This window comes from Arachis hypogaea, chromosome 2, assembly GCF_003086295.3.
Source record: "Arachis hypogaea cultivar Tifrunner chromosome 2, arahy.Tifrunner.gnm2.J5K5, whole genome shotgun sequence".
Lineage (NCBI taxonomy): Eukaryota > Viridiplantae > Streptophyta > Magnoliopsida > Fabales > Fabaceae > Arachis > Arachis hypogaea.
The window spans coordinates 50,179,179-50,190,091 of NC_092037.1; the positions used below are offsets into that span (position 1 = coordinate 50,179,179).

The 10,913-nt window shown below is 36.2% G+C and overlaps 1 protein-coding gene across 3 annotated transcripts; it reads left to right on the top strand.

Annotated features, from left to right (window-relative positions):
* Nucleotides 1–2,018: 2,018 nt before the first annotated feature.
* LOC112743967 (uncharacterized) lies at nt 2,019–8,798 on the top strand. 3 transcript variants are annotated; one of them, XM_025793422.3, is made up of 3 exons: nt 2,019–2,560; nt 2,718–4,464; nt 8,059–8,798. In XM_025793422.3, exons 2-3 carry the CDS (start codon nt 2,857–2,859, stop codon nt 8,392–8,394), a joined length of 1,944 nt encoding a protein of 647 aa, XP_025649207.1. In that variant the 5' UTR covers nt 2,019–2,560; nt 2,718–2,856; the 3' UTR covers nt 8,395–8,798. The 3 variants fall into 3 exon arrangements, with proteins under 3 accessions (XP_025649207.1, XP_025649198.1, XP_072073622.1); XM_025793413.3 differs by having other exon boundaries at nt 2,026–2,560; nt 2,690–4,464; XM_072217521.1 differs by having other exon boundaries at nt 2,052–2,560; nt 2,819–4,464.
* The last annotated feature ends 2,115 nt before the right edge of the window (nt 8,799–10,913 follow it).

Below are 10,913 nucleotides of genomic sequence, written 5' to 3' on the forward strand. Positions count from 1 at the left end.
CTTAAGACGACTTTCTTTTTACTCTAAAACTGTTGACCAACTTGGAACTCAACTGTAGCTGACTTATGTTGAGCATCTCTGCCCCTAAAACTGGATTCTACATCTAAAAAATTCTACTATACCATGGCTTTTATATCTAAAGTCGAAAAGTACGAGAATTTTGCTGAGTTCTTGAAGTCGATGCTCTACCCCGACCAACTGGAATACTCCTCTCCAAATCATCACTGCTATCCTCATCTATCATGCTGGACTCCGCATCATCGTCATACTGCAATACATCTTCTATGGGATTTAGTTCACTATCTTTCCTAGAAACCATGATCATAACAGGAGTATCTACCATCGTAATCGCGAGCTCACCAAAAGATTGGTTATCACCAATTTTTTCGTCATTAACGCATTTTAGATCAACTGCAAAGGACAGATAAGCCACCAAAACTGCTTCGGATGGAATTACAGACACATATGAAGAGACAACAACAAGCACTGAACTAAAAGCTCCTAGCGTTGTTATAAATTGAGGATTTTGATTAGATACTCTTGAATAGAGACTACATCTCCAAAATTGACCAATAGTTCATGGGTTTTCACTTCGGGAAACTGATGACGACGGTAAAACAAAAGTTGTAAATCTTCATCACTATATATTACAAAGGAGTCGTACTTTACACCATCTCGAACAATAGAAATTGGAATCCTATAAAATAATTTCTTCACCTGTTTCATGCCATGCACTCACAGTTTCTGGTTTATAGTATTCTTAAATTGAGCAAAACTGGTATAAGAATTGATAAAAACACTTAATGGATCATTATTAGTAAATTTTATTCTCTCTCGCATTTTTTCTTAATCAACCCTATATAGTGCACAAGAACTAAACAACTATCATCACTAGCTATTGTGAGTACCACTCTGATGAAGAATTACATTTGTTATATTTATAGGACGTAGTCATAGCTAAATCAAATTAAGTAAATTCGAATTATATTGTGCTTCATTACTTAGTAATTTGAATCAATTAGATTTAATTACCTTAGAGCTATATCCTTAGGAAATGAAAGCAATTTTCATAGATTTACTATTGGCTTCCCTATGCTTTAAATTGAATTGGTTTGTTTCGATTTACTAGGAGTTGTGTTTATCAGTAGCTACTAGCTAGTAAATCGAATTTACCTATTTCAATTTACTATTGCCATTGCTAAAGTGAATTATTCATTTGATTTGATTTACACTAAAAGAGCTTAAATCGAGTTGATTTGATTTAGTTTAAATAGAATTTTAAATGAGACAGACATGTAGCATAATTCAGTTGAGGATATTTTACATAATATTAATGTGAATCATTTTATCCATGTAATTTATCCTTTAAACTAATATTTTATTATTCAGAATTTTGATTCTAAAATATCTTAATAGAATAATAAAATATATACTATTTTAACGGGTTAATAATCAAATTAGTCCTTGAAAGAAAAGCCATTTTTTAAATTCGTTCCTGAAAATTTTTTTCAATCAAATTAGTTCTTCAAAAATTACAAATTAATCATATATGTCTTTCAGTTATTCTACTCATAATTTTTGTCAACGATTGATGATGTGAACTGTTAACTAATAGCATACATGATACATAACATATTCAATTAGATGTTGACTAAATATATTTACAAAAATCTATCAATTTAATCACTAGGTCATATTAGGAATATGATTTTTGTAATTGAAAAAAATTACTAAATTAATAAACTTTCATAAACATATTTGGCCAATATCTAATTAGATATATCAGGTATTATATATGTTATCAATTATCGTTTTACAACATCAATCTTTGAAGAAAATTATTAATGGAGTGACTGGAAGACAAATATGATTAATTCGCAATCTTTAAAGGACAATTTAATTAAAAAATAAATTTAAAAAATATCTTATCTTTTATAAACTAATTTGAATATTAATTTTTTTTAACTATTATTATTATTATTAGGAAATAGGTGAAACTCATCTATGAATGAAATGCTAGGCCCCATGCCTTTATTAGTTCGTACACAAAAAATTTCATGTCTGATACTTTGAAATTTCTTTTACCTGGTCCACATCCGTGAGACGTGGAATCCAAAATATTCTTTTCTTTGCAATAATGAAATGAAATCATCAATCTTTTCTTAACTCCCCATCACTTTTACAAGTCCCTCTATCCGTTTTGAGCTATATACCTTTACAACAGAATCAAGTTCGCCTTTCTTTGCTTAGATTCTGGGTTTTTTTTTTGTTCTTTGATTCCTTACATGGCTTTTCTCTTATTAAATTTCCCTCGCTTCGTTTCCTTCCGGCTTCTGCTTTTATGATTTCCCTTTTCAGTCCACACAAAGAATAAACTTAGTATCCTTCGTTTGACATAGAAGTTGTTTTCATTTGTTTCTTTTTATTTTTTGGTTCACGGAGGAACATGCATGCTCCCTTGATGCTTGTCTGATCTGGATTGGATCAAAAGGATCTTTGCCAGTTTTGGCGTTTTTGTTTCAGGTAAAATCCCGTTAGTCCAAAGCAAGAAAGGAACAAGGTTAGTTTAACATCTTCCACCACTCCTTTGATTGCTTGATCTGGGAGACCCCACAAGATGCTTTTCTTTACTTTTGATTATTCTGCACTTTTCTGGTTCTAATGGATCTTCTTCTCTTTTTATTAATAGTGACATTTTACCTGTGTTGTGATTCTAGAGGGAAATTGTGAACAAGGGTGTGTTTGTGTTGATCTGTTGAGTGAAAGTCTTGATATTTTTGTTGGGGCATTTGTTTTTGCTTGTGATTGTGATTGTTAGTTAGTGTGGGATTGGTGGCCCTCTTGTGCTATTTAGTTATGGCGGGGATTGATGTTGCAAAGTATTCTCATAGTCCTGTGCACAAGGCCATAATTCTAAAGGATCATGCTGGACTTAAGAGGATACTTGCTGGTCTTCCGCGGCTATGCAATGCAGCGGATATTTGCACGGAAGCAATTTCAATCGCGGAGGAGGAGAAGGCCGATGTCATCTCTTCGGTGATTGATCGGCGTGACGTGCCAAACCGTGACACCCCGCTTCATTTGGCTGTGAAATTAGGGGATGAAGGGGCAACTCAGATGCTTATGGTTGCCGGGGCAGACTGGAGCTTGCAGAATGAGCAGGGATGGAGTGCACTTCAGGAAGCTATTTGCAATAGAGAAGAAGGTATTGCAAGGATAATAATTAAGCATTATCAGCCTCTGGCTTGGGCAAAATGGTGCAGAAGGTTGCCTCGGTTGGTAGGAACCATGCGAAGGATGAGGGACTTCTACATGGAGATTACATTCCATTTTGAGAGCTCCGTGATTCCTTTCATCTCACGGATTGCGCCCTCAGATACTTACAAGATTTGGAAAAGGGGTGCAAATCTGAGGGCAGACATGACTTTGGCTGGTTTTGATGGTTTTAGGATTCAAAGATCAGATCAGAGTATTCTTTTTCTGGGTGATGGTTCAGAGGATGGGAAAATCCGGCCTGGTTCACTCTGCATGATGTCACACAAAGAAAAGGAGGTACTGAATGCTTTAGATGATGCTGGCTTTTCGGCAAATGATGAAGAGGTTCAGCAAGAAGTGGCTGCGATGTCCAAAACAAATATCTTTAGGCCTGGAATTGATGTTACTCAGGCTGTTCTTTTGCCTCAACTGACTTGGAGGCGACAGGAGAGAACAGAAATGGTTGGAACTTGGAAGGCTAAGGTGTATGATATGCACAATGTTGTTGTGAGCGTCAAATCTAGAGGGGTTCCTGGAGCTATGACTGATGACGAGTTGTTCTCGTCATGCAATGAAAATGAAACAGAGAGTGAAGAACTTAATGATATTCTCACTGAGGATGAAAGAAGGCAACTGGAAGATGCACTTAAAATGGATTCTTCTGAATCAAGTCATGATAATGATGAGGGGAATTTAGGCTACCGCCATAGCTGTTATGAAACACGTGATATTCCTATTGAAGATGGAAATTGTAGCAGTGGAGAAAATAAGCAGGAAAAGAAAGGATGGTTTGGTGGATGGAGGAAAAAAGATTCTAAACATGAAGCTCCAAAGAAGATTGCTCCACCAAGAAGCTCTCTTTGCATAGAAGAAAAGGTGAGTGATTTACTGGGGGATTCTCCCACAAAGAACCAGACTAAGCCAGGCAGACATTCTGTTGAGATAGTTAGGGTTGATGAACATCGGAGAAGAAAAGATGCTAAAGCTTCCTCTTCAAATTCTGATAGTAGAAGTCGTCACAAGGATGGAAGTCGTGAAAATGAATATAAGAAAGGGTTGAAGCCTATTCTTTGGCTTTCCCCAAATTTTCCTCTAAAAACAGAAGAACTGTTGCCACTGCTTGACATTGTCGCAAACAAAGTGAAAGCAATTCGTCGTTTGAGAGAACTCCTTACAACAAAACTTCCAGTGGGAACATTTCCTGTTAAGGTATGTGCTCGTCATCTTTGTTTTAGACATGCTTCTTAAATTTTGAATGTTAGGGACACAAGTTGAATTGTTAATAGTTTCCACTTTTCAGTTTCCGTTTTTCTTTGGTATGACTGACTAGGTTGTGTTATACTCTGGACATTATGTGCTGACCTATTTATTTGGAGCATATAGGGAAAAGAAAATAGAGAGAGAGACAGAGGGAGTAAGGAGGATATTAATTGGAGTTAAGAATATATCTGAGTTGGAAACAAAAAATGGTGCTGACTTCTGTCATCAATTCTAGTCTATGCACTACCAACGCTCGGTATCAACCGTGATGATTGCTTAAATGTTGTCACTGTTTGTGATATCAATGTAAACATCTTAATATCTGTGACTGCTAATTAGATACCTGTTGCAATTTTCTGATGGCATATGTAGGAATAATGCATGTGACTGTTGAGTTTTGCATGTGATTAGTGTTTGGAATTGGAAACATAGGGTTTTATGAAATACTTAAGAATTAATAGCTTATTATTGACACCATGCAGATATTTTTTCCCTATGTCACATTTTTGTTTCTTACATATTCAATATGGTATTAGGGTTGTACTGGTATCCTCCCTCTGTCTCATTAATAGTATTTCGTTGAGCTCATACAAATCTGGAACACTTCAGTCCTTCCTTGTGTAAAACCCGATTATGCAAATTAATCTGATGACCTTTTTGGCTTTGAATCCGCCACTGCATGTTCTTTCAGTTTTCCGTAGCTTTGTTATTTTGCACAGTAGTCCTTAAACTAGATGCCCATTTTCTGGTGACCTCCTTGCCTTGGCAACCACCTCAGACAATTCCAACCTGCCCATCCATATAACACTTGTTGTATTCTGCCTTCACAACCACACCCTAAGAATGCTCTATGTACTCTATGTTTATTCAGTCATCAATATTTCATTGTTCTGACAATGCCCTTTTGCTGGTGATACTGGTGCTTACCTCCAGCCTACCTTGCTCATCATCATTGTTCCCCACAAGCAGTGTGAGTTCATATTATATCTTGTTCATTTTTAAGGCTCCTCGGTTACAAGTTCTATTTAAAAGACATACAAGCTGATTGTTTTAAAATATTTGGCTTCAGTGGGATTATAAATAATAATTTTTGTTACTATGAGTTTTTCCATGAGAATAAAGTATGGCGTTGGGAAATGGAAACAGTCTTAGGAAGTAACTAAGTTCTAATTAATGAATTTTGAAACTGCATTTTTGTACTCACTAATAACTATATAATGTTACTAGATATCTACACTAATTGAACTTTGAACCTAAGCTGGAAGAGAAATAAGGACGAACTTCTTCGAAAACTGTAGAGGGCTTCAAAGGTGAGTGAGAGGGTAACTGGTGAAGGGAAGAGGGGATGCAAGAACCTAGCATAGTAGCATCTAGAGTAAGTAGAGGAAAGAAGCAGTAATAGAGAGATAAGGGAGACAGTGATATCAGTGGGATATCACCAGATTTCCCGGTATTTGTTATTATTATTTGGTAAAAGGATGGTATATAACAAAGATATCAGGTATTTGAGAGACCTGATTTTCTCCTAGAGTCTGATCCCATCTTTTCCCAACTTTTTCCATGCCCTCTCACTACTTCCCCCAGCCCTTTATAGTTCCCATCCCTCTCTCATAAGAGAATGCTTACTCACTTTCGCGCACTTTCCAGCTAGGCAAGTTAGTTACAAAACCCACTCTAGCCCATATTTCACTCAATTACAGTTAAGTCCCTAAGTTCTAATTAACTTGCCTCTGCCTCCAAAGTGAACGCAGAAAATATCTTTTTACCTTTTTCATAATTTTCTAAAATTTTGGAAATGTGTTCCTAAAATTGAAAATAAAAATGGATAACCAAATATGTTTTCTATAGCATTTTTTATTCTTTTGGAAAATGTAAACAGAAAACAGCTAAACCAAGCAACCCCTAAACTTGTTCCTTAACAATGATAAGAAACTTCATATGAAGCGGACATTCTGAATTTTACATCTATTCCTTAACTCTAGCCTTCTAACCCTTACTCTGTCATTGGAAGTCAGAATTTTTATTTTGTGTAACCTGGTTCCTCATCCTCCCTCTTTTTACTATTGTATCTGTTTTGTTTTTGTTTTTGTTATTGTCTTTTGTTTTTTGTTTTTTGTTTTTGTTTTGATAAATATTGATCTATGTTGATCCATCTCCTTCAGAAAAGGGGATTGTTTTTGTTTGATGACCCATAAGGATCCTTAATATACAATCCTTAGATAAAAATCATTTACAAGAAAAGTTCTAACTTAAAAATCTAGTATTAACGGTGGAATTTCTGTCATAGCAAACTTCAATCTTTCATCGTGGTTTTATTTATGGAACTTTTACTTATCCTTTTGAAGTACAATAACTACTGAGGGAAACTGCAGCCATATTTGTTATTCAAATCATGAAATTAGTAGTGCCTGATAAAATTTTTTACTTCTGATTCTGTGCATTTGTAGTTTGTCAATAGGTCCTTCATTCCTTTGAGCTGGCAGCTCATAGTGCTTAGCATTTAAATCACTAGTTTGGTCCATAAGTTGGGTCAGCCATAAAACAGGCCAATGACAGCGTAAAGCTTTACAAACAGTCTTGAGATTTGTTGTTAAATTTTGTAAACTATAACATACACTTGTTAGAGTTCCACCTGAGTTAGCCTGCGATTTTCTTAAAGCATGAAGGAGCTTTTGTTGTTAAATTACATCTATTCAATTCGAATATGGGGCATTTTTACCAATGTACTATTTTCGAAACTTTGCCACTCTTCTCAAGCTAATTACCTAGATGCCACCCTTTCAACATTATTATAATTAATCATTTATTTTTGAAAGATATTATAATTAATCATAATTACAAATAAAATATCAAATCAATTGTCACCTTAGCAAAAGGGTGGCATTTAAGTAATTAGTTTCAAAATGGTAGCATTTTGATAATAAGTTTCAAAAAAGGTGGCATATTATTAAAAAGAAGCCCGATCATGGTATTAAAGATTTAAAGCTCTCTGGTATTGGTTCATTGGATACAAACTTAACCTGAAATGTCAGATAGTGTGTCAGTGAAGACCAAGCCACAAAGTATTAGCCTTTTCTCTTTATTCATTAACACCTTTGTTAGCCTTACTAGTTACAGCTTCACAGAAGACTACAAGTTTTCCTTGATTGGCCTCTCATTTCCATTAGGCTGGATGCATTCCCATTGTAACGGCAGTGGAGCCTTGCGTGGGACAAGGAGAGTCGCACATAGCTTAGAGATAAGGCCTAGATAATAAAACATTGAATGTTTCTTCGTTGGACTGAAAGATTTTCATGTTAGTCACATGGGTTTTAGTATATTTTTACAAAGATATATCATTAACTTGCTTCTGAAATATCTTCGCAATAAGGAAAGGTGTAAACGTTAGACCTCTCCATTGCTGTGTTTGCATTTTCCGATCTCCTGTATGTTTTATTCTCTCTCTCTCTCTCTCTCTCTCTCTCTCTCTCTCTCTCTCTCTCTCTCTTATTTATTTATTTCAATATGTTTGTCGTTATAAATCCACTGCCTTTGCATAATCAGGTCGCCATCCCTGTAGTTCCCACCATTAGAGTATTGGTTACTTTTACAAAGTTCGAAGAGCTACAGCCAGTGGATGAATTTGCAACACCGCCTTCGAGTCCTCCTGCTGCTGGCATCGAGAGCCCTGCAGTGACACACTTCTCAGCTTCGTCTTGGTTTCAGTGGATAAAGGCTCCTTACCGTCCAAGTTCAACTGCGGCATGCTCCAGTAGCAGGATAGAAAATGTTTCAGACCCTTTTGCAATTCCCTCCGACTACACTTGGGTTACTGCTGAAGCAAAGAAAAAAAGGATGCAAGAGAAGAACAAGTCAAAGAAAGGGAAAAATCATAGTTAATGATATCAATCCCTGATATCAAGGAAATGAAACATTGTGATTCTTGCAAAATTGCTAGAAATTTTCAAGTCTACACCATAGATTTGTTGACTTTATTTTCAGTATAGGTGGAAACCCATTTACTCCGAATAGTTTCAACCACAGTGGGAAACTTGCATCACAAAAAAGCAACAACTATGCCTGTTCCCACAACGTGGATTCAGTTATATGGATGAAACTTTCCTCGTGGTTGCTGGAGTTTAAATTCACCAATGTTTGATATTTTATAATTCTTTTCCCAATTCTATTCTTGTTGTAAATAAACATCTGAATTTGCTAGCTTGAGTTTCATAAAAGTTTGTTTTATTGTATATTATTACAGCATTGATTTACTTAATGAACATTTATTTCAATTCAGAACGGAACTACCTTGGGTTATTTTTGGCGTATTTTTATTGTTGAAGTAGGAGAAAGTAGCACTCACCAGTTACTACCGAGTGATCAATCACAATGCATGATGCACCCTTTTGGGTCTGATTGATTTGCAATAGGTTTGATCTATTTAGTAAATAAATTCTGTCATCCATTATTCATCTGCTATGTATTCTGTCATATCTTCTCCATTTCACCCTCCTCATTCCTGATTCCATTATTCATCAGGTACGTATTCTACCACGTTCGTTCAGGATTTATCCTACTTCTTTCTTCAATTTACTACTGGTGAGTCTCAACTGCTTTCATATCTTCATTATAGATGGTTGTTTTTTTTGTTGTTGTTACTGCCATTACTACACGCCATACGTTAGTTCTGGCAATTCTTACTTGGCTTGGGCGCGTCATTGTTAAGTAGTTCACAGTGGGGTTACCATTAGTTGTCTAAAACTTGAGTTTAGGCCTTCACAATTGCATTCAAACAGTCGGGACTCCATCCGTTGCTTCGAGATGGTGTGCGACTACCTTGAGCTCTCAGCCTCCGTAAAAGTCTTTCTCTATTTTTTCCTTTTAACCGACCCTTCGAAAGAAGGGAAACACAAAAAAGGGGTATCTTTCATTTCGAGCTATGCAGGGCCGATGGATCTTCAGACTATTCGAGGATTCATTCCACGGCTTTAAGGAAAAGTTTTTCAAGGTACGGCCTGCCCAAGGTCGGCACCCCTTCTGGCTTACCCTAAAAGGGGAACGCCGCATACCGACCTACTAGAGCTTTGATGCTGGAACCAATTACTTAATAAAAGGTACCTACGATGGGTTGATTCAGCGAAACAGGAACATCGCTGACATACTGCTGGCCATTTTCGATGGGAATAACCTCAACCCTCACCTTTTGATGGGTGATCGTGAGACCGGTAGGAGTCACTGATAAACTCCTATTTTATGAGTCATCTTTTGCTTAAATTAAGTGTTTTTATCAAATCTTCACCCACTTATTCATGTAAATTGCATGGTTTTACTATTCCTTCCTCATTTTATGATATATGTGAAAACATGTTTCCTATGCTATAAAAATATTAAATTTAATAATCCCTTATTACCATTCGATGCCGTGATTTGTGTGTTAAGTGTTTTCAGGTTTCATAGGGCAAGAATGACTTAGTGGACAAAAAGGAGACATACAAAACTGGAAGGAAAACACAAAAATGGAGTTTTGAAGAAAAAGCAGCGCCGCGAACGCATGGACGACGTGGACGCGTGCTTAGCACAAAACACAAATGACGCGCACGCATGGACGACGCGCACGCATGCCTTGAGCAGAATGCAATTGACGCGGATGCGTGACTGACGCAGACGCGCGGAAGAACAAAACTCCAGTTGACGCGAACGCGTGACCCACGCGTAAGCGTGACAGACGCCACGTGCAGAAATTGCAGAAAACGCTCCTAGCAATTTCTGAACTCTCTTTTAGCCCAGATCCAAGTCCAGAAGCACAGATTAGAGGCTATAAAGTGGAGAATCTATCCATTCATCAATAATAATAGATACAAATTCACAATTTTAGGTTTTTAGATGTAGTTTTTAGAGAGAGAGGTTCTCTCCTCTCTCTTAGGATTAGGATTTAGGATTTCTATTATGTTCAGATTACTTCTCTTCATCACAGGTTCAATGTTCCTTTAATTTATTTTCTACTTTTATTTATTCTTTTACTTTAATTTATGAACCCTTATGTCAGACTTGATTTCTCTTATTTATGCAATTTAAGGTAATTCATATTTATGACTTTAATTTAGCTTTTCACACCCTTTGGCCTTGGTTGAGTAATTAGTAACATTTGAGTTATCAAACTCAGCTGTTGATTGAAATTAGAATTTTTTGCTGATTAATTTATACTCCAATAACTCTAGTCTTTCCATAGGAGTTGATTAGGACTTGAGGATCAAATTAATTAGTCCGCTTGACTTTTCTTTATTTAGTAAGGCTAACTAAGGTGGGAGTAGAGTCTAATTCTCATCACACCTGATAAGGATAACTAGGATAGGACTTCAATTTCTTATACCTTGCCAAGAGATTTTATAATTATTAATTTATTTTCCTTGTCATTTAAA

What these genes read in the sequence shown, in the direction of transcription:
- LOC112743967 (XM_025793422.3), top strand. Translation starts at nt 2,857, where the DNA reads ATGGCGGGGATTGATGTTGCAAAGTATTCTCATAGTCCTGTGCACAAG. An exon ending in TGGGAACATTTCCTGTTAAG is followed by an intron (nt 4,465 to 8,058) that starts GTATGTGCTCGT and finishes TTGCATAATCAG; the next exon opens with GTCGCCATCCCTGTAGTTCC.